This window comes from Acinonyx jubatus, chromosome A1, assembly GCF_027475565.1.
Source record: "Acinonyx jubatus isolate Ajub_Pintada_27869175 chromosome A1, VMU_Ajub_asm_v1.0, whole genome shotgun sequence".
In the NCBI taxonomy this organism is placed as follows: Eukaryota; Metazoa; Chordata; class Mammalia; order Carnivora; family Felidae; genus Acinonyx; species Acinonyx jubatus.
Window position 1 is genome coordinate 232280444 of NC_069380.1, and position 27396 is coordinate 232307839.

Consider the following 27396-nt stretch of genomic DNA (forward strand, 5'->3'; position numbering starts at 1 on the left):
CCAGAGGCTCGAGAAAACCAAGCCCAAATCCCCGGACTCTGGATGCCTGCTTGGAAGCAGTGGACCAGTAGCCCGGATTCAAGGGCATCCTCCTGAGGGCGTTGTTCTGAAACACGTAGGCCCTGCCACCCGAAGGCAACCAAGCACAGCAGAGCCAGGAGGAGCCTCGTGTTTGGCTCGCCCTTCACCAGCCGGCCGGACGCATACCCCACCGACTACAAGAACGGGTCCATCTGAGCTCAACCAGGCGCAAGAAATCAGGGGATGGGCGACCAGGGGGACAGAGCAACCAACGCCAGCAGCAGCACATCCGTCCAAAAGGAGAGCTGTCTGATGTCTCGCCTGAATTATGTAGATTGCGCTCAAACAAGGCTCCTGGCTCAAAAGTATCCAGAACGTAGCCGATGAAGGAGCACCTACAAGAAGACGGGGTCAGATGACGCCGGGGATGCCTGGGGTGGGCGAGCCAGACGGTTGCTGTGAAATGCAAGGACAGATCCGTGCAGCACCGGGGCGCGCACGACACGGGCTGCTGGCCGAAACGCATGAGACTGCAAGCCGGGAGCCGTTCAAGTCAGCGAGCCCCGGGGCTGGTTTTCCAGAGCTGAGGTCAGCTTGCAAGTGAGAAGCCAGCGGTCTCCTGCTTCCTTCCGGGGACATGCTGTGAGCAGAGGCTCCGTCGAGGTGGCTTTTTTCAAACCCCCTGGGGTAGGCGCTCTGATGGCGGGGGTCAACATCTTTGTGGATCCAGAGTCCTGAAAAGTCTGACGCTGGGGGGCTCGTTCTTTCTCTTCTGTTCCCCTGTTTAGGTAAAGGCTGGCCGGGCCCCTGGCGGGGAAGAGCCGGGCTCCAGCCGATAAGCACACGGGGCTGAAACATTGCGGTGAGGTTCACCCCCTTCTCTTCAAAAACCAACCTCAGCGACAGCCATCAACAGCTCAGACTCAATACATGACTACAGCAACTGGAATAAAATGTCACGGGCGGGTTCGTGTCCGGTTTCCGAATTATCAGGCTCATCCACGACGGAGACAGATGTTCCTCGCTGCCTGTGACGTCCGTCTGAGCGTTCAGCACCGCCTCATCTCTGGTCTTTGCGCTTCACACTCTAGGGCCTTCGGAGCCCCTCCCGGCTGTGCCGCAGGGTTCACGCTGGCCCCGTGTGTCCGCGTCTGTGCGCGTCCACTACCTCTCTGCCGAGAGCGGAGTTCTTGTCATCGTCAGCATGGCGCGGGGCTCCCTCCGGTCCTGCTAATAACGCGTCTAAACCGAGAAGCGAGAGATCTGGCCATCGTCTTTGTCACGGAACCGGTGCTGAAATCGTTAGGAAGGGAGTGGATGCTTTGTCATCGACTCCTGCGTTCACAAATAGGGGTCCCTCAGCTCCCAGGTGCCAGGCGCTGATCTAGGTGCCAAGGACCGAGCGGTGGACACAGGTGAGTCGCTCCTCCTCAGGATGTAACGTCCCGACTCGAGCCGAGGTCCTTCACACTCAGTGAAACAGACCCTGGAACCTGGACGCCAAAGTCAAAGCTGATGGAGTCTTCCTCAGCCCCATGAGGTTTAGCTTGCGCACTTGAGGCGATTCTTCCCGCTGACGGCGGGACGCCGTGCTGCACGGCGGCCTGCGCTTGTCTGTCAACCTACACGTGACCACAACTGCGGTAGACATCTGTCCGGACCCCCGGCTGCTGGCTCCAGTCCCCCAGCAACGGTTCTCAAACTTGAGTGTGCATGTAAGTCACCTGCCGGCCCCACCCCCAATCTCGAACGTCAACAGCCTGGGGGGAATGAGAACCTGCATTTCTATTTTTTTTTAAATTTTTTTAATGTTTATTTACGTTTTAGAGAGAGACAGAGAGACAGACAGACAGACAGAGGGAGACACATAATCCAAAGCAGACTTTAGACTCCAAGCTGTAAGCACAGAGTCTGAGGCAGGGCTAGAACTCATGAACTGTGAGATCACGACCTGAACCGAAGTCCTGACGCTTAACTGACTGAGCCGCCCAGGCGGCCCGAGCACCTGCATTTCTAGCCACGGTGCTGCAGTGCGGGCTGGGTCACGTTTGGAGAGCCACCGCTCTAGGTGATCAGGACCCTGTTGGCCAAGGCCCTTTCCTCTTGTGTTTCCATTTCAGAGCCGACTCAAGTCACGTCCAAGTCTGATGAGAGCGTGTGCAGAGCTGGTGTGCGGCCTGACGTGACCAGGGGAGCTGCAGGCTCATAAAGGGGCCTCTGTGGTCACCGAGAGCCACATGCCCTGCTCCCCACCCAGCCCGGCCTGCCCGGCTTACTTCTGCCCCCCTTCCAGGGTCCCTGCTGCAGACTCTCAGAGGGCCTGGTGCCCTGACTCCAGAGAAGCCTCAGGTGGGCTTAGAGCCCTTGTGGGGCAGAGCCCTTGTGGCTCTGCAATGTTCGCAGAGGTGTTTCTTCAAGGTCGCGCCTCTTACCGATGCCAAAACTCCGCAGGGACCAGGGCGCCTGGCATGTGGGCCGTTCTGTGTCCATCTGCTGAGGGGACACTGAGGCAGCTCCTGCTTCCGGTGCGGGTGGGCACAGAATGGGAAGCAGGCACATCGCCCTCTGTGGGGCGTCCCTGGGCTGGTCGCTCCACCGTCCCCAGCTCTTCCTGGTCCCTGGACCCCGTCCCTCAGCTCTGTATACCTGCCTCCCTCCCCCGGGGCCGGCGGCCACTCACAGGTGCGCCGGAACTCTTTCCAAGACCGCCCAACTAGACTAGGGGACTCGGCTGTGGGGAAGTCAATGCCGGGTCCAGGGGGACGGTCCCCCCACCGCGAGGTCAGCAGGCTGGGTCTTCTTGTCACTCCAGGATGAAACAACCTCCCCGAAAGTGACGGCCTCTTCCCGTGTGTCAGTCTCCTGCTTCCGGGGGTCTGACTGCGGGACCTGCTAAGCACATGTTTCCAGAGCACCGTAATCCTGGAAAGCCTCTCCCTTTTGGGTTTCTTCTGTTTCGGCAACAGCCCCTGAGTTTTCAGGGACATCCTGTACCAGACACACAGCATATGCCCTGACAGACGACTGGGGCAAACTGATCCGGACCCCTGGTCATTATCAAAAAGTCCAGACAGATGCATTTTCACAATAACGTCTGGCTCTGGGTGTGTTTTAAATTACAAGGATCACTCTTCCTTTGTGCCATTGGCCTCGATGGAAAAAGGCTGGTGACGCCTGCCGACCGGTAGCTCGAGGCGGATACTCTGGCTGGCTTTATCCCAAGGCACATTCCTGCCCCCACGTTCACGAGAACCACGAGCACCACAGGGCGTCCCGCTGGCCAGGGCTCAGGTCCAGAGTCAGGGACAGCAAGTGAACAAATCCACCATAATGCCTGAGATCTCACACCTTCCTTTTCCCATCGTGACACCCCTCCTGGGAGACGCTCCTCCCGTGTCCCCCTCCTGGCTGGGCGCTCCCTCTCCGAGCCTGCAGCCCCGCCCCCCCCGATCACTCACCACTGTCCCAGAGAGCGGGTCTACTTGGGTCAAGACGGGCTAGCGCAGCCCTCAACGGCCTCGTCACCACAACCTCTGCTCTGAACACAAACGGAGCAGGGAATTTTCGTACAAATCTAGTGGCTTGCAAATACAGACTCCCTCCGACTCAGGCAGTGCATACTGTGGCCCTATCCGGTAATGTCAGCAAGAAGGTCCCTGCTCCCTGTGCACCACCCAGAACTGGAAGACGAAGAGAGCAGAGGAGCAGCGAATTCTTAGAGGTGGGCAGGCGACTGGATGTCGGGGTGCAAGGAGCCTGTGCATTCTGTGTGTACCTGTGTGTGTGCAGGCCTGTGTGTGTATCTGTGTGTGTGCATGCCTGTCTGTGTGGGTATGAGTCTGTGTGTGTACATGTCCGTGTCTGCGTGCCTGTGTGTGTACCTGTGTGTGTGTGCCTGTTGCTTGTGTACATGTGCACGCCCACGTGCATGTATGTGTGTTTGCTACAACTTTTTTTTTTATTTAAAAAATTTAAAAACATTTTTAACATTTATTTTTGAGAGAGAGAGACAGAGTGCGAGCAAGGGAGGGGCAGAGAGAGAGGGAGACACAGAATCAGAAGCAGGCTCCAGGGTCTGAGCTGTCAGCACAGAGCCCGACACGGGGCTCGAACTCACGAACCTTGAGATCATGACCTGAGCCGAAGTGGGACGCTCAACCGACTGAGCCCCCCAGGCGCCCCTGATACAACTTTAATATTCCTGCCCTAATAACCGCCATGATGGAAAACCATATTGATCATCAGTGACATGGCCCCTTGCCCCCCAGAGCCTATGGGTTTCCAGGTCAATTGTGCATCCCTGGAACGAGCCAGGCCCCCCACTCCATCCCAGAGGACACACTCCCATCTCTGTCATATAGCATCAGACAGTCCAACAGGTGTTCACACGTAAGCCATTCCCAGACCAAATCAGCATGGGAGCCGCCTGACCCTAAAGCCCAAATGACCAAAATGACTGAAGCCGGTCCTACTCGGTAACCTTCCATGAAATGTGATGATAAGCAAAGCCATTTAAATCAACAGAAACCCTGAAGATCACGTGATAGAAACCACGAGCTTGCAAGGGTTACAAGAACGAGCCTGTCGGGGGCAGCGTTCAGCCAAGCACTGGCCATCCATCACGGCCGACGATTCCCCACCATTTGAGGGCACAGTCTTGAGTGCCAGTGCTTACAACACATAAAACCCCTTGAGTTATTACTCCCAAGAAGGAACATTCTCAGAACATAATAGATGAATCACCCTGGATAAAGACTTCAGGCAGCTTATGATAAAAATGACTTATTAGACAAACACACCGAACATTTCAGACTGGAAAAAGCTAAGCAGGATGTATTTTCGGCTTTAGGTTTTGGGGTAAATGAAATGATGAGGAATCTCAGTTTTCTGAATTTTCCCACGGTCTCCAAATTGAGACAGCGGGGTGAATGCTGGTGTGGCTGGAGGCTAGGAGCCACTGGAGCCACAGGAAGGAGACTCGGGGTCCCTGTTGACAGAAGGACAGTGGTCTCGGGGACCACCTCTGTGTGTCTCTGACCCATACCTCCCAAGGGACAGAGAAAGTGAGGCCTCTGCCCCAGAAGCAACTTCACTCAGCTTGTCCGCTCGGCTCTTGCTTGATCGAAGTGGAAAGACCACGCACCCACAAGAAAATCAACGGGGGCCGCCTGGGAAAACGCTGTAGTCATTGGTACTTTTTGTCCATTTAAAATAGAAAATGCTTGAGAAGGATAGCATTCTCAATGTCGCCTGCTCCAATAATTTCAACTAAATCATTTCTCATTTAAATGCTTTTAGGAGGGGGGTTCATAGATTTCTAAACGCAAGAGCTATTTCAGGTTTGAAGACCCACAGAACCAGACGCTGGACCACGCGTCAGGGGTTCCGCGTGGGGGGCACCCAGAGGCTGGTGGCCACCCCACATCCTTCACCCTCCTTCCCTCTGTCTCCTCTACCTTTTTATCTCTTCAGAAAGAGGAGGGAGGCCAAGACGGGCCGCCATGTGCAAATTAGAAAGAGCTCACTCCTCTGGCCAGGCCAAAAGATGAGTCAGAAAACACTCCCTGCACCTGCTCATGGGGACGATGGACTGAGCGAGAGCCCCTCTGTCCCAGGCAGAGCAGCAGAGAACAGAGTCCTCGGGGTTTGGCCAGTGGGAGTGGCTCAGGATGTCTCAGCCCCACACACCCCTTGGGCCTGGGTGCCCCCTGAGCCAAGAGCAGAAATACCAGCAGGAGAAGAAGGATGAGGGGGCCTGGGACAGGCAGGGATCCGAGATAAAGGCTGGCGGGTAGAACCGCACGCAGAAAGGGGTGCCGAGCCCCAAGGTGAGGGTTACCAGGAACCCAGAGTGGGAAACAGGGAGAATAAAGAGGGGATGACCACGGTAATGGCAGGATTCTTCCCTAAAGTCAAAGGCAGTGTGGAAGGAGTAAGGGGGGCGGTGCCAGCACGAGGAGCTCCGTCGGCCTGGGCTGGCCTCGCCTGAGGGTCCAGGCAGGCCAGGACAGTGCAGCGTGCCGGACCCCCTTCCCATGTGCACGGCCTCGGGGTTACCCGGGTAGAACCCGCAGTCACCGACTTCCTCCAGAGCTCGTCCTTGGTCCCCGTTCACACTCACCTCTGGGGAAGTCTGCCCAGCTTTTGCATAAAACGAAAGCATGATGTTTGCCTACACTTAAGTGGGCGACGACTTCGAACAAGGCCCACGTGCCCTAAAAGGGTCAGTGACATTTGGAGCCCAGCCTCGGAAAGCTGTGCCCGCACCCAGGAACCTGGGCGTCGCACCTGCTCTGGAGAGAAGGGTCGGGGCCCGGCTCTGGGGGTTGGGGGCCACCCTTTGCAGATGTGCGCCCGCCTACGCCAGCGGCCCACCCCCAGGGCGGGAGGCGTGGTCACGTAGTGTCGCCCTACCTGAGACCAGGGCGAGGCAAACCAGCTGGCCCGAGGCGGGCCCGCGGCTGCATGCGGGGGGTGCCTGGGACAGGGAAACGGGGCGCAGGCTCGCTCTAGCTCCACACTCGGCCGCGGCAAGTGCAAGCACTTCTTTGAGGCCAGCTCTCGGTACTTCCCAGAAACGTGCTTTTCAGCACATTTCAAGAATCTTCTCTGTGTTCCTCGTTCACACGTAACAGAGCACTAAAAATAAAGCAAAACCCGTGAGCGAACAATACTTCTTTGGTGGCGGCTTTTCACTACGATCGGTGAGTCAAACTGTCTTCGGATTATATCCGCTTGAGCATTTATGTAACTGAAAACTGAATGAGATTTATTGGACCTTGGCATTTTAAAAAGGCATTACGGTGTATCACGTGGAGAGGAGGATGTGAAGGCACAGCGTTCTGGGGCCGAAGGAGGGGCAGGGCAGACAGAAACCATGAAGGGAGGAATTCTGAAGCTATCGTTTCATGAGAAGATAACACGTTGGGTTGCATCCAATACTGGAATGTGCGGAAATGTAATACAGTGCCCGCCCCCAAAGCAGGGACCGGCAGGGGACCCCCGGGGCTCACGAGTGTGCCTCAGAAAGCCGAGAGAAGGCGGCAAGTCTGCTTGGGGCACAAATGCGTTCTCTCCCGGTCGGAGGGTGCTCTGAGCCCGGGGCAGACGGCGCACAGCGGGCTGAGATGAGCGATCCGAGGTCACTGGGTCTCCGGAGAGAAATCCCCGTCCCCCGCGATGAGGCCCGGAGCTGGCGAGTGGGGGACGCTGTGCTGGGCGGGTGACTCTGCCCGGGCTCAGCGTGTGCAGATCACATCAGCGCAGGGGCCCGGGTTCCGGCCTCACACTCGCGCTCAGGCTGACAGGTGTGCGCCTGTGTGTTTCCTGCACTGTGGGAGCCCGTGCCCTGTGCGGAACTCAGTCTCCAGGGCGGAGACTTTCCACCGGGTTGCTTCCTTCCTGTGGGCTCGGCCTTCAGGGACACGCACAGAACATGCAGTCAGTCCTAGGAGAGTCTAGGCTCCCGCCTCCCAGGTGAGAGAGAACCAGAGTGCCCGGCTGGCAACTGGCAGGCTAATTCCAGGGCCTGGATGGGGGTGGGGGGGGTACAGATGGAAACAGGGCCTCAGTGAGATTCCAGGCCCGGCTGGATTCATTCTCTGTCCTCCTGAGCAAGGTCATTTGAGGTATTGGTGGGAATGAGCCCAGCTGGCCCGAGGAGGCCGGGACACGGGAGCTGCTCCCAGATTAGTCTCTCAGTACCCTGCGCGGGGGTGATGCTGCAATTCCGTGGGCTGCTCTCTTTCTGGTGTCCTTTTTGACCCTAGTGACACCTATACGTCTGGGTTGAGGCACAGGGAGATTAAGGAGCTGCCACCACCCTCAGGGAGCCCCTGGGTGCCCGCGGCACAGGTGTAGGGGCCTGGCAGGGGGCCCTTCCCACACCCCCTCCCCAGGGTCGGAGGCTGCGTTGGGCACCCTCACGTGGGGTCACGCCACCGTCAACCCTCATGTTCCCACCTGTTAGCGTTCGGCACACTAACAACACATCAATTCCTGCAAAACCAACATGAGCAGTTTCTTCCCCAAGTGCGGCAACTGCTCACGGAAACGGCTCAGGAAATGGTCCTCGTCTCTTCCCAGGGCAGTCGCCTTCTTCCCGCTCTGCACTACAGGGACACGGCCCCAGGAATGGCTACGGCTGCCCTGGGGCTCGGTGGGTCCCCAGGACCCCGTCAGCGTGACGAGCGTCCCCAACCCGTCCTGGCCTCGAGATGGGGTGGGTGATGGCCCCGTGGATGCCGCTGGGCGAGCGGTTCGAAGGACGTGATCAGAAAGTCCCCAACATGCCAAGGAAGGGAGACCGGAGCCCAAAAGGGTGGCCTGAGCTGGAGAACCCAGACTCGGAGGAAGAGGAGCGGGAAGCAGTGAGAGCAGGGGAGGGGACAGCTGGTCGACACGGTGCCGAACACACCGGCTCCAGGAGCACCCACCTGGGACCAGGCGGACACCAGCCACTGCAGCTTCTTGTGTTTGTGGCAGCGCTTAAGCAGACAGACTTCGTGAGTCCCAGGCTTGGGCTCGGAGCTGCAGACCCCGTCCGGCAGCAGCTGCGGCCTGGCCACGGGGCTGGTGCTCTTACAGGCCACGGACCTCTTCCTCCACCCCTTCCCGCAGGTCCGGGAGCACTGTGGGAAGAAAAGGGGCCGAGTCCCAGCGAGGCGTCCGTCGGACCCACCCTGACCCTCCCCCCCCCCCCCCCCCCCCCCCGGCAAGGTCCAACCCAGCTCTGCGATCGGCAGGAGGGGACCCAGGTGCCGCCCCCCACACCAGCCCGGCCCCAGTTACCTCCGCCCAGGGCCCCGCGCTCCAAGCGGGCGGGCAGCTCTGAGGCTGGCAGGCCTGTCTGCTGGACGGCATGGGCTGCGGACACAGGCTGGCCGCCACCCGCTCGGACGCGAAGCGTGCCCGTCGCGTGCACAGGACGAGGCGGCTCTGGGTGCCCCCACCGCAAGGCTGGCTGCACGTGCTCCAGTTCCCCACGGACCAGCTGGGAGGGGACAACGGCACCTCGGTGAGGGGCGCTGCCCGTGCGGGAGACACGGCTGCGCCAATCCCACCCACGGCCCACAGGCACACCGTTGTTTCCAGTCGGCAGCTCGGCAGCCTCTCCGGTCCCTGCTGCCTCTCACCTTCCCGATTAGCCCTCCTGCCTGTGTTTCTCTCCTCCCCTGCTTTCGGTTCACCGGCACAGTGCTCTCTCCTCCCCTCTCACTGGCTTTTGGGTGGGACACTTCACGCACGTGCAAAAGGAAGGCCCTCTGTGTCCCCATCCACCCGCCTTCAACGATCATCAACTTATACCTCCAAACCCTGCAGCACGTTGACGAAAATTCCGGATGCATGTGGATTTCAATTGCATCTCTGCAAGATGCAGACTCTTTGTTGTTGTTGTTTCTAATTTTTTTTAACTTTATTTTGATAGAGAGACAGAGAGAGACAGAGACAGAGAGAGAGAGCACAAGTGGGATAGGGGAGAGAGGGAGGGAGAGACAGAATCCCAAGCAGGTTTCACACTCAGTGCAGAGCTCAATGCGGGGCTCGAACTCACAAACCGTGAGAGCATGACCTGAGCTGAAATCAAGAGTCGGAGGCCCAACCGACTGAACGACCCAGGCACCCCAAGGATTCTTTGGTTTTTATTTTTTTTTTAACTTTTTTAAATGTTTTTATTTATTTTTGAAGGAGAGAGAGAGACAGAGCATGAGCCGGGGAGAAGCAGAGAGAGAGGGAGACATAGAATTTGAAGCAGGCTCCAGGCTCTGAGCTGCCAGCACAGAGCCCAACGCGGGGCTCGAACTCACGAGCTGTGAGATCATGACCTGAGCCGAAGTCGGACGCTTAACCGACTGAGCCACCCAGGTGCCCCTCTTTGGTTTTGAAAACATAACCATAATATCTTCGTGGCACATAAAACATTAACGTGATCCCTTACTATCATTAAATATTCAGTGTTTCCTTGCCAACTGTGTCATAAATGTCCTAACTTGTTAATCTGCTTGGTGGAATCCAGACAGAGTCGGTCGGCACTTTGCAACTGGCTGGTATGTCTTTCTTCTCTTTTAGTCTATCGGTTCTTTCTTAATGTATTTTTCTATTGGATTGATTGGTTTTAGACACGATACTGCTCGCCTTGCTGAGTCTCCATAGTGGCTTCTGATGATCGCAGGAGTCCCCAAATTCCATCTCTGTGGTTTCACTTAACATGTTCTTCCGTCCTCTGTCCTTCCTGTAACTTAGCAGCTGGATCCAAAGGCTTGATTGGACTTAGGTTCTATTTATTTATGTATGCATTTTTTGTGAGAAGACTTCAGATGTGAGAACTTCCCAGTAGGAGGCCCATAAGGCCTGGTCATCTTTCTTTCAATTTGATAGAAGCTGTCGAGAATGTTCTCCCTGAAAGCAAGTTTTTTTTGTTTTTTCTTTTCTGATTCTAGAAGTATTTCTTGTTGATGTGTATGTCGGTGGGTGATGGAGGGGGGATGGCGTTGGGTCCAGGCTCAGCCGGGGCACCGCTATTGGGTCTCAGATAATCCCACAAATGTCTACGAAGCCACCCACTGGCTTTGAACCAGCCCATCTGCAGGAGGGCCTAAGATGCACGCTCCGGGTGGTGGGTCATCTGAGGCGGGAGGGGCAGGAGAGGAAATGTGGCTCAGAGACAAGGGTTCGTGCGGCAAGAAGGCAGCCATCTGGCCTCTGAGAGGACACGACGACTCTCACTCCTAGTTTCTTCCGTTCAGGGTGTTCAGGCAAAACTTGGAAATTCTGCAGGTGACTCTGAGGCCCGGCGGGCTCCACATTGGCTCTATGAGCCTCCTCTCACAGACTGTACCCCGACAGTCACACGTGAGTCCAGCAGAAGCCAAGAACGCTTGGGGGAGAGCTCGTGAGACGCCTCTCAGAAACACCCCGTATCAATGCGAGAGGCTCTGTGAGGACTCCAGCCGAGGACCCAGCCGATGCAGACAGACACACAGCGTGGAAGATGGGGACTGTCCAGAGGGGACCCCTGGGATTATCCCTCACACTCACTTCTTCAGGGTCGCTCCCTCTCTCTCCGAGTACGGTGTACATTTAAACAATTCTATGTTTTTGGTTTATTTATTTTGAGAGAAGGAGCGAAAGCAGGGGAGGGGCAGAGAGAGTGGGAGACACAGAATCTGAAGCAGGCTCCAGGGTCCGAGCTGTGAACGCAGAGCCTGATGCAGGGCTTGAACCTATGAACCGTGAGATCATGACCTGAGTTGAAGTCAGATGCTTAACAGACTGAGCCAACCAGGCGCCCTCATTTTTTTAAAGCATAGGTAAGGGCAGGCAATATATGCAACTTAAAAATTTTTTTTGATGTTTATTTATTTTTGAGAGAGACAAACAGAGAGCGTGCAGGGGAGGGGCAGAGAGAGAGAGAGAGAGGAAAACACAGGATCCGAAGCAGGATCCAGGCTCGCAGCTGTCAGCACAGAGCCCGTCACGGGGCTTGAACCCATGAACCATGAGATCATGACTTGAGCCAAAGTTGGACGCTTAACCGACCGAGCGACCCAGGCACCCCATATGCAACTTTTAAATTTGGCGTTTTAAAAATTCAATGTCCAAAACAAGCATTTTGCTTACACTGCAAAGCCTCTGTGAGCATATTTTCAGTCTCTCATGTTTCACTCTGTGGACCGAGGTGCAGGCCCATCTAAGGAAGGTAACAAAGGCTCCCTGCTCCAGGACGCCCATGGGCACCAAGAAGCCTTACCAGTTCTGGGGCGCCGTGCCTGTCAACACATCTGAGCAGAACGACCAGGACTTTTCCTCACGCTCTCAGAGGGGCCATGACCCAAACACTCTTCGAGCCAATGCCCGGACTCTTGGGAAAGTTGTCAGGACAGATTAGGCGTTAGGCTGATGGGACGTGGAAGGGGTCCCACCCCAGGGCTGGCGCCTGTGGCCGGCTCGTAGTATCCTGGTTTTACCTACCTTCGCCTGGAGAAGGCCTGAACTATTTTATACCAAGTGTTTCTACTCAGCGTCTTCTACTGTGTTGCTAAGAAAATTACAAAGAACTGCAATGCAAAGTTGGAGTCACCTAAAAAGAAACGGCTGGGTCTGTGGGAATTGTTCTATATCAACTGTGGGAATGTTTTCATTCTTCAGTGTCAACGAGATAACTGTGTTTCATTTCATGTTAAGCCACGTAAGCTCAGCATCCTCGTTGTGAAAATTCCATTTCCAGCCCCATGGCTGTGATGGGTTTGCATTGGGAGCCTCCAGCTGCTTCTCCGTCGCCTCCCCCCATTTCTCCATGCGCTCTCCCAACCCTGCAGGCCTTATAAATTGTAATTGGTGTAGCCACACTGGGGCCGCCAAGATGTCTTGGCCGCTCTCAGGCTTTTCACACCAGCTCGTTAAGTCTTCTGTCTCGGCCATCTTAAGTCGTTCCAACTGGGTTCATCTATCCTCTGCCCTTCTCTTCACTACACATCATTAAGAAATCCTCCCGAACAAAGATCAACTCACGCAGCGTCTGGAAACGTCAGGTGCCTGTTTTGTTTCACAGGCAGAGCTCTGGGGAGGTGTCTTGATTTCAGCTCATGAAAGAGTCAGAATCCACGCAAGCTTCTGTGCTGTCTGTGGGTTCCGCGACCAGAGGCGAAGGTATGCCTGGTCACTAACCAGTGGCCGTGCCCGGCCGGCTTTGTTCTGTTCTTCCCAAGTCCACCAACCAGAACAAGGCAGGTAGCCGGTATTCCCCGAATCAGGTGGCCTTCCCAGGCAGGACCCGGAGGACGCCGGTGCTCAGCTGCCACGGTACCTCCCCGCCGAGGGCTCCCCGGCAGGGCACACCTTCCCGGCTCCCACTGCCGCTGGAGGAAGTGATACAATTTACAGCTGCTGCTCAGCAGTTCAGTCCGGGACCCCCGGAACCATCTGTTCAGCGGTCGGCCCCCCTAACTATCAACAGCCATGACCCGTTTCAGAATGACATGACTTTCTTGTCTCCATTAAAAAAATAATCACGACATTTTGGTTTTGGTAATTTAATCTTTCCTTTGAAAATGCAAATTCCCGGCAACGGTATTTGAGGCAGCTCCCAGGCGGCCACGGGGTCTTAACGGCCCCTGGGACTCGGAGGCCGCAGCAACAGGGACCACAGGGCCCACTGTTCACGGCCGGGCCCCAGCCAGGGCCACCCCGGGGCTGTCACCGACTTCGCATCAGGAAGGCTCGCAGACAGCAGACAACTGCTAGCTTCGTTTCAGGAGCGAGATTCCGTTTCTTTTTTCTGTTTATTCTCTTTGAAATTTCAAGACTGAGCACCTGCCCGTTGTTCCGTTTTCAGGGAGAAGTCTTGACCTTCTAGGGAGCATCTTTCGAAACCGTAACGCTCGGAATAGTGGCCGGCAGAAGCCGCGGGAAGGCGTGATAAATAGTAGGCACCCACGGCTGCATTTGGTCCCGGGGAAGGACGCCACTGAAATGCAGCTTTAACCACGGGGCCGCCGCTCCGCTTGGTCCCACCGGGTACCCGCCACGCCCCAGCGGGCTGTCCTTTATTGATTTTGAGAGACGGATCAAGAGAGCACGAGCGAGCCGGGGAGGGGCAGAGAGAGAGGGAGACAGAGACTCCCAAGCACGTTCCGAGGTGTCCGCGCAGAGCCCGACTCAGGGTTTGAAGTCCCAAACCGTGAGATCACGACTTGGGCTGAAATCTGGAGTTGGATGCTTCACCGACGGAGCCACCCAGGCGCCCCCTAAACGGAGTGCTTTCAAGGTAACAATGCACGTCCACCAACAAACAGACGCCAGCTGGAAGAATCTGTCTTTCTCATAGGAAAAGAAAAATCAGTCACGAGTTCACTTAAGGAGCACGGGCCAGCCGTATGCTGAAGGCACAGGGGTGGAGGCCAGGCAGAAATGACCCCTGAGGCCACCTGGCAGGATACATCAGGCCCTGGGCACCCCTGCCCCGTCTGCTGCTCTGGGAATTCACCACCGGCCTGTGTCGGGAACGATTCACCAGAACCCGATGGTGCCAGCCACTCTCCAGGCGCGCTGAGAACCAGGAGCCCGGCTCTGAAGGAGCTCATGACCTTGGTGCCCAGGTGTGAAAGTGAACGGTGCCCAGGTAGCCAGAATCGCCCGACAAACAGATTGTGCCGAACTCGCGCTTGGGCTTCTGGGGCGCTGCCCTCAGTCCCCGGATGCTTCCAGACTTGAGGCTCAGGCACATCAGAAATCGCGGCAAGACGCCCGGCCGTCTGCACCCTCCGCCACAGTCTTTTTGCCTGGACGTCCTGCACGCGTCCTTCTAGAGGCGGCGCCGGGGGTTGGCCCCCCATGCCACCGCAGAACTGCAGACCCTTCACGGACACCTGTTGGCAAGGTCAGGGGCCAGACTTCAGAAGCCAGGAGGCCTGGACAGGCCCTGGCCACGGGCACTGGGCGGCGTGTGACCGGGAGGCTACTTTGTTTTGTTCAGCCTCAGAAGTCAAACCACTCTGTCCGACCTGTGTCCCCGATGGAGAGATTTACGATGAGCCAGACATTGGCAGGGAACTGTGTTCACCCCTAACCGCACTCACGGTGTCTTCGCCCAGCCCCACAGGGCCAAGCTGAAGGACATCAAAGGCTCACTCCAGAAGGGGCGTTAGGACTGTGAGAAGCCAAGGATATGTGAGTTTTTATTATTCGGGGGCCGACATGCTATTTGTACCAGATTTTCCTGTCTCGCCATCCTGCCGTCAGGTGTTGTCTAAAGAAGAATTAGGAGGATCTGTGGAGCTCCCGCGTACGTGGGACAATCAGGGACCGTGGAATCTGAGGCACACACAGGCTGGAGAAACTGAGCCCGCCCCCCCCCCCCCCTTCTAATTCTGCGCCAGCAAAAATCCTTCCCCTGAAGGTGCTCTCTCTGTGCACCACGGAGAGGGTCTGCGTGCTGTTAACTCAAATGCGAAACTCATGAAAGGTCACAGGGCGATCGTTAGAGTCTGTGTGACGACGACGTGCTGGTCCCCTGTGCCGCCACTCCCGCACGGAAAACCGGGAACAAGAGGCTGAGCGTCAGAGCTGGGAAGGACTGACTTCACCAGCCTGCCTTACATAGGGGGAAACTGAGTCCCGGGAAGCGAGGATAGCCGCTCACGTGGTTGCAAAGGCGACAGGGATGGGTGGGACGCCAGGGCTGCTCTCTGCTTGGAGGACAAACGCCCTTTCCGTGGGGGCACCTCCCTCCCGCTGCTGTCCACACCCGTTCGGCACCCGGCCGCCGAGCCAGCTGCCTACATGACACACACTTGTGCGAAGAGTGAGCAAATCTGGGTGGTGACTACACAGAGCCGACAAGCCGGCAATCCCCGCCAGACTGCACCCGGAGCTGGGCGCTGCGGGCATGGGAGGTCCGCCCTCCACTCAGCCGGGTTCACCAGCCCCACTTCTCATGCCCGGGGAGCGCGCAGAGGGGCCGACGGGACCTTGGCCTCTGCCTGTGGCCCAGCCTGTGCGAAGGCACCGGTTCCCAAACTGCAGCTGGCTGGCGGGGTTCTCCAACACCGCTGCGTTCCTGGTCTCTCCTCCCTTCACAGGAGCCAGACCTCAGGGGTGGGCGTCGGGAGTGTGGACTTTTACAAATCCCTCCCTTCCCCGGCCTGGTGGCCTGGATGGCGAGCAGCGCCAGAAACACCGACTCAAGAAAGGCAGGCGGCCCCCGCTCTTTGGAAGGGTTCAGGGCACCTGCCCCTGCAATTCGTAACTGCCCTCCTTCCCCTGCATTAGTGTCGAACTGATGTTATTTTTGAACTATTAAGAGAATTAGGACGGGCGGATAAAACCCGGGGCTGAGAAGCCTGGTGAACAGATTCTTCTGGAGGAAGGCGGGTACCTTCATTCCCGATCACTGACGAGTTAGGAGAGCCCACCCAGGTTCCCCTGTGGACCGGCGCCCCGGCTCTGTGTAGCGCTCCTGGTTGTTAAGACCAGGCCCTGGAGCCGGGTCCTGGCCCCAGACCTGGCAGCTGGGTGATGGGAGTGCAAAGTCGCCTAAGCTTAGGCTCCTTCCCAGGAGGACCATCCCAGAACCCAAGCAGCCGAGGAGCTGGGCAGCACCACACCTGCTTGCTTGTACGTGGACGCTTCCAACCTTGAAATAAAGATCTCTGACAAGGGAAGGTAACCATGCCCAGAACTGATACTTTTCCAACCTTCCCAAACAACCCATCTGGAGAAATGTGGACACATCCCCGTCCAAGCATCGCTCCATGGTGCAAAGTCTTGCAGACGCACATTTTATACTCGGCCGTGTCAGGCTGTGATGAGGGATGTGTTCATGACGGGGGACACCACATGGCTTACAAAGATCTCTCCTGTGCACCTGCCCCCCAAGCAGATGGCTGGCTCTCGGCCAGGCAGGGCCGATATAACCTCCTACCTGAGACGGCTCAGTTCCACCCTAAGGAGGACAAAGCAGTCGCACACACACTCCTGGCGAGTCTGCTTTCTCTGGACGCCAGACACACTGCCCGCAACGGGCTCCTCCCTGCCACTGGTTCACTGCCAGCCTCATGACAGCTCTCTTCTCCACTTACTCTGAACTGGCCCGCCAGACTCATCAGGTCTTTCCAGTCTCTAGGAGAAACACCCCAGCCACCGCCCACACCACGCTGAGTGCCGGGTGAGTGGGCCGCCCGGGATGGTCAGCATCCCTCCGCCACCACCCGGCGACATGGGAGCACATGCGGACGCAGCCGAGCCCACCCTCGGGTCGGCCTCTGCCAGCTGAACTTGGTATTGGAATTACGTAACATAATTAAATTTGGTGTAGCTTGATGAGACACGAACACGAAAACCGAGAAGCCCGTTTCTATGAAAACGAAGGCGAATCTCCGGAATGACTCAGTGCAGACCAGTCATTAAGCAGAACTGCTGTCCGCTTAGGGCGAGGCTGAGGACAAACTAAAACATGGAGAAAAATTAAAAATGTAAAATGATTGTGCATTCACACGAGGGGACAAGTTTCAACTTTCTATTAAAAAAATAAAAGAAAGAAAAGAACCCTCAAACAAGGCACCGTAAGTAATGGGCGTTTGATTGCAAATAATCCGTTCAGATCTTTAATAAGCAGGCCCTCCTCCCAGTGAGCTTTTGGCCATAACTAAAAGAATCAGAATGCGGATGCACACTTACGGGTTTTAAGTGAAAATAAAGCTTCAGTGTGTGTGCGTGTTTTTAAGTGATTTTTCCCTGACTCCACTTTTTCCATCAGTGGGTCGAATGCAAACCTCTCTTCTATCTGGTGAGAAGCCCTGAATCTTGCTGGGGGAGCTCCTCGCCCCTGCGAACCCCTGCTTTCAGAGCATATCCATGTGACAGGAGACGGGAGCCAAGAGCAGCAGCCCCTACCTCTGCCCCTGCTGTCCCGTGTGCGCATCTCAGGGAGTGGAACCCTTCGGCTTCCTTCCTCTGGCCCCGTCCACGTCCTACCAAATCTACTGCTGATTCTCCAGCAAAGCTGCTGTCTCCTGGACATCTGGCTGAATCCAGGTCAGTGCTGGTTCATCTTCTGTGCCACTTGGCTGGGCCGTGCAACCCAGATATTTGGCCGAGCACTATTCTAGAGCATTCTGTGAAGGTCGGTTTTGGATGAGGTTAACGTTGAAGTCAGTAGACTTTTGATCGGTAGTAGATTGCCCCCTACAATGTGGGGGGGGGGGGGCTCGTCCAATCCGTTGAAGACACACACATTTATCTTGTAGTACCTCTGAGTGATTCTCTGACACGGGCAAAAATGATGTGCTAAAGGGATCATGGATGTTGAAAGTATGCAAATTTAGGATATACACACTTAGGAGAATTCATTGAGATAGTCCTGAATTACATTCTACAGAAGGGGGATGGGGGCTGAAGGAGTATGGAACACAATGCCCACCCACTGCCCCAGGAAAGGTGAGTGAATGAATTTACTCATAATCTAAAGAAGGGAAAGCAGATGCTATCTCGATGACACTAAACTAAATCAGAGATGGCCCTGGACCGGTGTTCCTTGTCTCTCTCGGGAACAGAACAAAAGCCAGGATCCTTGATGGAAGACCGTGGGTGTCAGGATCTCTGGGGGAAGGTTGGAGGGAAGAGAGGCCACCGCTAGTCCATTTCCCAAACCCGGTCTTTCAGAGAGAGAGGGATGTGGATACTTGAAGTCCCGAGAGACACTGCTGACGCTCCTCGAGTCTTGGAGGTAAGGAGAATCTCGGGGCCTCGTAAGCTGCTTCTGAGAAACACCAGAGGGAAGTGGTCCTTCCCCCACTTTGTTCAGAGAATGCGACTGTGAGGCCACACACATCTTGCAGACATCTGGATAGCGGGCTGGGGCATCACACAAGTTAGGCAAAAGCCAGCTGTAGGAACATGCGTGTTTATTGACCCCAAATCGAAATCACTTGTTTAGTTAGAGAACCCTTCTTTCCCTGCAGATGCTCCATTTTCCTGAGAAAGGATAATGAAACACGTCATCCAGATTGCTGAGAACAGAGATGTATGTCCAAACATACAAGATTCCCCCTGCAAGATTCCTCCACGCTGAGGGCAGAGGGACTGCGGACTTCAGCCAGCTTCAGGCTTTCCGGAATATGTTGCCTCAATAACATGAACACCATGGTTCTGCCCTGAAAACGGACAAGGGTGACGGGGACACTCATTTTGCCAGGAAGGCACTTTTACCTAGCCCGGGAGTTGGCAAGCACTTTGCCAAAGGGCCCGACAGTAAACGTTTTCGGCCGGTGGGCCACACGGTCCCCGTGGCCACGACGGAAGCGTGCCAAGGCGGTGAGAAAGCAGCTGGAGACAACCCAGAGAAAAGGGCCCGCGCCCCAGCAAAGCCTCACTTACCGCTGTGCCTGGCCCCAGGCAGTTACACGCACTTGTGACCACCAGGAGGGAGCACATTGCACACACGAGGAAGCAACGGCTATTTCTACGGAAGCCAGGACACTTCCACGAGGTGAGGCTTCGGCGAGGTCTACCTATGCTGCGGCCAGAGCACATGGCCCGCAGGGGCAGGGCACGCCGCCCCATCGTGGGAGGCAGACGTCGGCAAGAAAACAGCAACAAAAGCAACACGCCCCACACGTTACATCGCGAAGTTCACGCAGAAAGGTCCCGCAAGCAGCGTGGGTCGCGCCTGGGACCAGTGAGTCCAGCTCCGGGGCCTGGGTCCTCACTCACGGTTTGGGTCCCAAGGCACCCCCTGCTCGGCACGCAGCCCTGTGAATCCATCTAGCCCCACAGACCCGTTAACATCCCAGCCAAATCCTCACTTTACACGTGAGGACACGGAGGCCCAGGGGTGGGAGAGGCTTTGCTGCAGCCGCTCAGGCTCTTGATGGCCAAGGTCACACACTAGGAAGGGGCAGGACCAGGGAAAAAACCCCGCGAGCCTGCGTTCTTACCTATTCTGACATCTAAGGGGAGGCAGTTATCCAAAGTGGCTTATCTCTAAAACAAATTAGTGCATGCATTTAGGAATTCTGGGGCCAGGGTATATCTTGATTGGACAGTTGCAAATTTTGTTATGCACGTTCATTTCCTGGTCACAGAAGTGAGCTATTTCAGGAAGAGGCGGACTTCTACTTAGGGCCAATTACGCACATGGCGGCCTGTTTTGAAAAATCTGCAACGGTTCGGTATCAAATCAGCGTCAAAACACTTCGGGCTCTGCTCTCTCCAAACTGTTTTCCCCTGGGCCGTCAGGACATCAGATGGCCTAGAACATCTGAAATAGTTTTCCCTGCCTCTCAGGAGCCTATTTAGTGGTGCTGTGGGGGAAGCCTATCGACGGATCTCACATGCACTTACGTATCCAACAACTGACTTATGCTCATTTTTCTTTCTTTTAAAAAGAATGACCTTCCCGTAGGTGGTTTAATTCATGTCTCGAGGTGCAAAGGAGAGCTTAAATCATGGAATATTCACCGACAACTGTGTTCCAACTCACTTTCTTTGGATCCTCGTCTTCTGGGGAAAGAATGTCAGTCCTCTGTTCTATTATAGAGGGTGAACTCTCCCCGCTGTGGCATCTTTCTTCCTTTTATGAGAAGCGTGTAAAATGATGGACTCACTCCTCCTACGGTTTCAGGCTTTTCTGGCATGTTTGCTTCAGGGTTTCTGGGACGTTCACTCCTAGACAAATACTTTGAAATGATCTTCTCCAGACTCACAAGTCAATTTTCTAAGAATGCTTTCCAGGTGGCCGCATCCAGAGACCGGGTCTGGACCACAGCCACCAAGTTCCCGGGGCTGATGCGCTCGGCCGGTGGGGGCGCCGCGAGGGTCTGGGCCCGGGGTCGGTCAGCTGGGGCCGGCGACAGGGGGCTTGTGCGCCAGGGTTACCAGGGGCTGTCGTACATCCAGGGGACTTTAGGAGAGACACCAAAGAAGCAGACTGGCACGAAGTCAATGTCAAATCCAGCACAGAGTTTCCACCACATTCTTTGCCGTCAGGTAGTAGGGACGGGACAGGAAGCATGTCCAGGTTGCATGACCACGTCGAGCCCACCAGCTGTCCTCCTCACTTTCTGAGTGATTAGCATGTGAAATCTAAACAAAACTCGTAACTGCATTTCCCTGCCTTTTTTTTTTTTTTTTTGGTTTAATTCATGAAAGCAGTAATGACAATGGAATGATGGGAACGGGAGCCATAAACCTACACAGAGGGGTCCAGGCCAGAATCCAATAGTGAAGGACAGAAAAGAGGGCGGACACAAATACTCACTCTAGTTTCCACAAAATGACAGCACGACAGGATTTTTTTTTTTACAACGATAGATCTAAGAATCTCCAAGTTTTATCTCTGAAGCTGTCAAACAGCTTCTACACTGAGGTCCAGGTGTGAAGGCACCACGTGACATGGACGAGGTTCCTGGCCATGAGATGCCACAAGGCCAGCTGCCTGCCAAAAATAACGTGGTTAACTTTCAATGGCAGAATCATCTCTCTCGCGACAAGGCTGGAAGGATTCCATTCTCCGCAGGAAGGATTTCTCACGGTGGCACATTAAGCTTAATCAGATCCAGGAAACGAACACACAGAGTGTGTGGCACAATGTTTATGTAACCTCATGGCTCCCATCCCTGTGAAACTACCTTTGCCAGTGGCATCCATTTTTCTTCGAGACGTTTGCAGATTAGTCTTATTTTCTTACTAAGTCTTGGGTGCCCATGGGTTGAATTCTGTCCCCATCAGGTAGATCTTACACACACCGAATACGGAAAAATTACCGCACGTTATTTAATTACATAATATTGCTAGCTGTCAGTCTAGTTAGCTGACTAAATAACTATTTAGGCAGATACTGCTGCAATCGACATCCTAACGGAAAGCTTCAGACATTACCTCGCATAACTTATCAGATGAATCATGTAAATGTCCTATATATCCACTGCTCTTAAAAACATTGCTTCTAGAAGACAAAGAGGATGTGAGCAGGACTGTACTTGACTGGTATTTCATTCATGACGTTTACCGTATTATAATTGGTATATTTTATTAACCTGCATTGAAAAGGGGCCTAATGACCCAATGGTACTTACATTATTCATACAGACACAAGAGAATACTCTGCTGTATATTTAAATGGTTTCACATATGCTCGCTATTCTTCCAATGAGTCAGGGCAGAGAGAAGCCCCATATTTAAAGACCTCATTTTCTAGCTCAGCTGGTTTAAGCGACTTAAACTGGACCAGCAGCCAGCCAGTGTAGCATTTCTGATAATTTATCCCAAAATATCATATGCAGAGCATAGAAACCAGGTCTGGTAGTTTAGGCAGTCCTGTGATGTCTTTCTCTAACTTCCCGTATGACATAAGGTCACATATGCACAAACAAGCAGCCACGAGAGAGCTGCATTTGCATTCACAGACACGGGAGAGAAATCTGTGGGGAATTCAGTTCCTTGAACTAAAGGAAAAGATCTCTAACAGAAGAACAAGTGAAGGTGTCAGAAAATCTGAGCCCAGAGGAGGACTGAAGGCAGATGTCTCACGCATGGCTCACCGGGTAGCAGGAAACGACACTGGACAGTCTGCAAAGTCCAACTGTGCTAGAGAAACCAGTATCCGTCCCAAGTCCCGAGGAATCAGCCAGACAATCTGGGCTGATGAATCTGATGCCCAAATCAGGTATGTTGAGTTCTAATACTAGTAAGGAGAGCTAGCATCACTGACATACTTTAACTACTTAAATCTCACAGCAAATCCACGTGGCAGGTACAGTGATGACACCCATCCGAGACGGGACAGTAGTGGAGTGCAGAATGCTAAGATACACGCTCACCGACATGCAGGTGCATGTGGGGGGAGCCAGGATTTTGGTGCAGGGAGCCTGGCCCTGACGTCTGTGCTCTGGACCACGTGAGGCCCACCACTCAGAGGCCGGCTGGAGGTATGCCACAGATGTGGCCACCGGGGCTGTGTGGCTAACCGCCAATCCTGGAGGAACCCCCCACAAGCATCCCCCTCCACAGGCAAGATGGCGGCACTGTTGGTAGAGGTAAACAATGCTGTTGTCCATCGATAGAACGGATTCTGACTTGACGTCTTGAGTAACCACAGATAGGTCACATAACCATTTGATGGGTGTGGATCACTCTTCAATGGCTTTCTAAACAAAGCACGTACCTCTGACATTTTTGTTTTTTAATTTAAAAATCATGGTGGAGATTTTGGGAAAGTAGGTACAAGTGACACAGTACAAGAGATTCTTTTACCAAAAACAAATAAATGGCTGAGAAGCTGCGAACACATTGAAAGAACCAAAACAAAAGGCCTGGTCACGTTACAAGCTATCTGTACTTGTTCCAGAAGGCACTTGGAAAAAACACACACTAGGACCAAGGCCAGGAGGAAGGAGACTGGCTCCATTTATAGACTTCGGCTCAGGTCATGATCTCGCAGTCCATGAGTTCGAGCCCTGCTTTGGGCTCTGGGCTGACAGCTCAGAGCCTGGAACCTGCTTCTGATTCTGTGTCTCCCTCTCTCTGCCCATCCCCCACTCATGCTCTGTCTCTCTCACTCTCAAAAATGAATGTTACAAAAAAAATTTAAAATAAGATAAACAAATCAAAATGTAAGGGGCAACTTTTATTCAATAAGGGACTGAAAATGTTGATACATTCCAATAAGGATCAGGAAATAGGACAGACACATTTTATTTTTATTCTAGAAGCATACGCTTTTGTAATTAAACTAGGGTAGGGTGGACAAGAGGTATAGACATTAGAAAAGAAAGCCAAGTTATCATTATTGGTTTAGGATATTAAAACTATAAGATTCCTGGGAGCCTGGGTGGCTCAGTCGGTTGAGGGTCCAACTCTTGGTTTTGGCTCAGGTCATGATCCCAGGGTCGTGGGATCAAGCCCTGCACTGGGCTCCACGCTGAGTGTGGAGACTTCTTGGGATTCTTTGACTCTCTCTCCCTCTGCCCTCTCCCACTCACTCGCTCACTCTCTAAAAAAATAATAATAAATAAAAATGAATTTAAAAATAAAAATATAAGATTACTGGGGCACCTGAGTGGCTTGGTCGATTAAGCATCTGGCTTTTGATTTCAGCTCAGGTCATGATCTCACGGTTCTTGGGATTAAGCCCCATGTCAGGCTCTGTGCTGACAGTGCGGAGCCTGCTTGGGATTCTCTCTCTGTCTCTCTCTCTGCCCCTCCCCTGCTCGTGTGCACGTGCACACACTCTCTCCAAATAAATATATAAGATATATTCTTTAAAAAAAATTTTTTTAAATGTTTTTATTTATTTTTGAGACAGAGAGAGACAGAGGATGAGGAGGGGAGGGGCAGAGAGTGAGGAAGACACAGAATCCAAAGCAGGCTCCAGGCTCCGAGCTGTCAGCACAGAGTCCGACGTGGGGCTCAAACTCACGGACTGTGACATCATGACCCGAGCCGAAGTCGGACTGAGCCACCCAGGTGCCCCTATAGAAGATATATTCTTAAATGTATATAATTATTATATATATTTATATTTTAAAAATATATTTGATTACTGACTGAAAAAAAATTGGAAAACATAAAATTTTAGTGTCTGGTTACAAAATTAATTTGACTCTATACAACCATAACTAATTGGGGTGTCTGGGTGGCTCCGTCGGGTAAGTGGCCAACTTCAGCTCAGGTCATGATCTCACAGTCCGTGAGTTCGAGCCCCACATTGGGCTCTGTGCTGACAGCTCGGAGCCTGGAGCCTGCTTCGGATTCTGGGTCTCCCTCTCTCTCTGCCCCTCCCCTGCTCACGCTCTGTCTCTCTGTCTCAAAAATAAATTTAAAAAAACATTAAAAAATCTAACTAAAGTATAATGGTATAAAGATTTGTATACTATAAATTAATATCATGTTAATAAAAGTATGACATATTCAGGAAAACATAAATGCTCACATTCACTTAAGTAAGTAAATCTATGACCTCTCCCCAAAGAACCCAATGGCCAAATGGAATGACAAAGAAAAACTTGATTCCTGGTAGGTAGCTTCCATATTTTTAAGAGTTCAATTTTGTCTAAATTAGTCTACTAAGGCAATGTAATCCCAAGCAAAACCTCAGAAAGGTCCTTTTTTAAATGTTTTTAACTTGACAACATAAAGTTCATATGGGCAAAAAAACCACCCTAGACGATCCAGAAAATTTCTAAAAAAGAGACATGATTCATAAGATGCTGGTCATCCAACAGTGAGATTCTGGCATGGAAAAATGAACTGGGAAGGGCCCTGGGGCCAGTCAAGCAATGACATACGTGGACTTAAGCTGTGATGGGGCTGGCCTTCCCGATCAGTGGGCAGAACATGAATTTTCACTCAGTGCCATTGGAGCAGATCGCTGGACGGTGGAAGAAAACCGTGGAACCCTAGACCTCATTCTTCATATCAAAATGCATGCCATTTCCATCAAAGTCAAATATTTCATGTAACCAAAATGTCTGAAGAGAGTGTGAGTGCATATTTCAGAATGTTAGAGGAGGAAAACACTTTCGAATTACCTTACGTCAACAAGGCTCTATTAAAAGTTAATATGAACTTCACTGCATACTAATTTAAACATTATGTAATAGTAACAGAAATGCGTAGGACAAGGCGCTTGGCAAAATTCCACGAGTGATTCTCCGGGGAGCAAGGCTTATGTGCTGAGTGATCCAATAGTGTACCACCCAAACAAGGTCACTTTGTTGGAGGCTGGAAGGACACTATTGATTTCAGAGGAACAGCGCATAACCTGGAACTGTCCGGAGCAAACTCGAATGTACAATCGTCCTTATTACAGGACTTTTGTTTTATATATACACACACACGGATACCTATGTATAAACATATACTAGCTAACACATATTCACGTGCTATTTACTTCGATTACACATATAGTTTCCTAACAGACACACACGTGGAAAAGGCACAAAGTGTAAACTCTATGTTCACATTGATTCACTCACATTCAATACTTGCACAGCTCTTGGACAGCTGGCTTACGTGCCCTGGCTAATTTCCTCGCTCTACAATCTCCCGTGCCCATCTGGGTCAGTCTCTGCATCTCTACTGTGGGATGGGAATAGCACTGACTGACTGGTGTTCTTGGGAGCATGAAATGAGTCAATTCTAGATTAATGATGGGCCCTATCCTTTGGTCACTGTCACTGCCACCATGGTTGGGGTCGATCCAGGCTTTGTAGGGCCTGGGGCTTATAGCATTTAGAACACCTTCCTCTAAGAAGAGTGAAGGCAAAATTGGGAGTTTGAAACTGGAGGAGCCTTACAGCGTTAGGTTCAGTGGCCCCATGTCACCCCCTGATTACAAACATTCCTGCACAGATCCTGCCCACGCATCTCTGGACATTTCTACCTCCCTTCGCAGAGTCACTGCTTAGGGTCCAGTGGTGACTGTCGCTAACCACCAAACGAGCATTTTCTATCATAATGCAATTTGTTTTCACATCACACGTGGGGAGTGAGGACAGGGTGACCACCACTCTGGTGGCCTGGGACTGAGGAGGCTCCCCAGACCCAGGACAATCCTAGGTCACTTGGGGCGTGTTGATCACCCTAGCGGTTACTTGCTTTCTTTTCTCCTCCATACAAAATGGATTTAACCCTAGACTTGTGGAAAGATTTCCAGTAATTTTTCTCCGTTATTTCAATTGCCTGAGCTTCAACTTATTGCTTCTAGTTATTTCAGTGAATGTCCCAGCGGCACCCACGTGTTCAGGATCTTAGGACTATTCCACTGACACGCCAAGCAGCAGCAGTAGAGGCCTTTCTTGAGACAGTGGACCGAGTACCTTTGCTGATCTCCCCGTGCTCCCTGGTTCTAACAGAGGCCAGGAAGGAGGCTTCCCACTGGAGCTGTGGCTCAGGAAAACCGGGAGAGGCATCAGGGCTGCAGGCTCCGAGGCCCCGCTGTGCTGGAGGGCTGGGTGCACCTGCTGCCCCTCCCCCAGAGAGGCGCACATCTGATGACAGAACCCTTCCCCGGGGACACAGAGGACCCGGGGGAAAGACGCTGCAGGTGGCAGAAAGCAGCCGAGAGGCCTGTCTCAGTGCAGACAATGTTCACCGCACGTCTTCCTGCCCCTGTCTCGACGCACCCGGACAGACAGACGAGCACCAGGAGGAGCCAGGGGAAGACCCCCGCAGGAAAGAGGAAACCCACCACCCAGCTGCGAGGAAAAAGGAATATGGAGGGAATAATCTGCAGGGAGGAGAGGAGAGGAGAAAGAGAGAGCAGCAAAGGAAACACAAAAGAAACAAAGAGGAAGAGACAGACAGAAATGAGGACGATGTCCAAACAGCACTGGCTCCGTGAGGTGCGCCCGACACCCCACGCCTCCTGCTCTCCCTACTCCCGTGTCCTCCAATTTGCTCTTTATCCTTCATTCCTATCACCTTCTAGAATATTCCATCATTCAAAAAGTCCTACGTTTATTGTGGACTGTCTCTCCTCAGATAAGCTCCCCCCAATAGGGACCTTTTTCAACTCGCGAATGTATCCCCAGTGCCTGGCATGTAGCAGACATTCCAACTATTAAAATGGTGGAATGAATCGATGAACTTAATGTATCTCTTGGGGTTTATGTAAAGAAACCTAAGTAGGCAAAATCCAGGCAATTATTAACTCTTAGAAAAATAAAGTTTTCGGATGCAAAAGGACCCAGAATCAGGGTATTCTACTTAGCCAGCAAGGACCAAGAAAAAACAATGCGAACAGTTACTACCAAGGGGGTATAGTCACACTGAAGGATACAGGGCTAGGAAGGTGGTGCCCATGACGCCCTGCCACATTAGGGGGACAGAGCGGGTGCAAAGGACCGTACCCTCCCCGCTGTGACGGTAAGGAGGGGA

At 53.3% G+C, this 27396-nt stretch overlaps 1 protein-coding gene across 2 annotated transcripts in view; it reads right to left on the bottom strand.

Annotated features, from left to right (window-relative positions):
• The window catches only part of ADAMTS16 (ADAM metallopeptidase with thrombospondin type 1 motif 16), a 160088-nt gene that overhangs the window by 2072 nt on the left and 130620 nt on the right, over positions 1-27396 (bottom strand). For both annotated transcript variants that reach the window (XM_027073837.2, XM_027073843.2), the window contains exons 19-21: positions 8812-9013; positions 8457-8651; positions 6436-6660 (exon numbers count right to left, since the gene is read on the bottom strand). In XM_027073837.2, coding sequence (XP_026929638.2) covers positions 6436-6660; positions 8457-8651; positions 8812-9013 — 622 coding nt within the window. The remainder of the gene's footprint in view (positions 1-6435; positions 6661-8456; positions 8652-8811; positions 9014-27396) is intronic.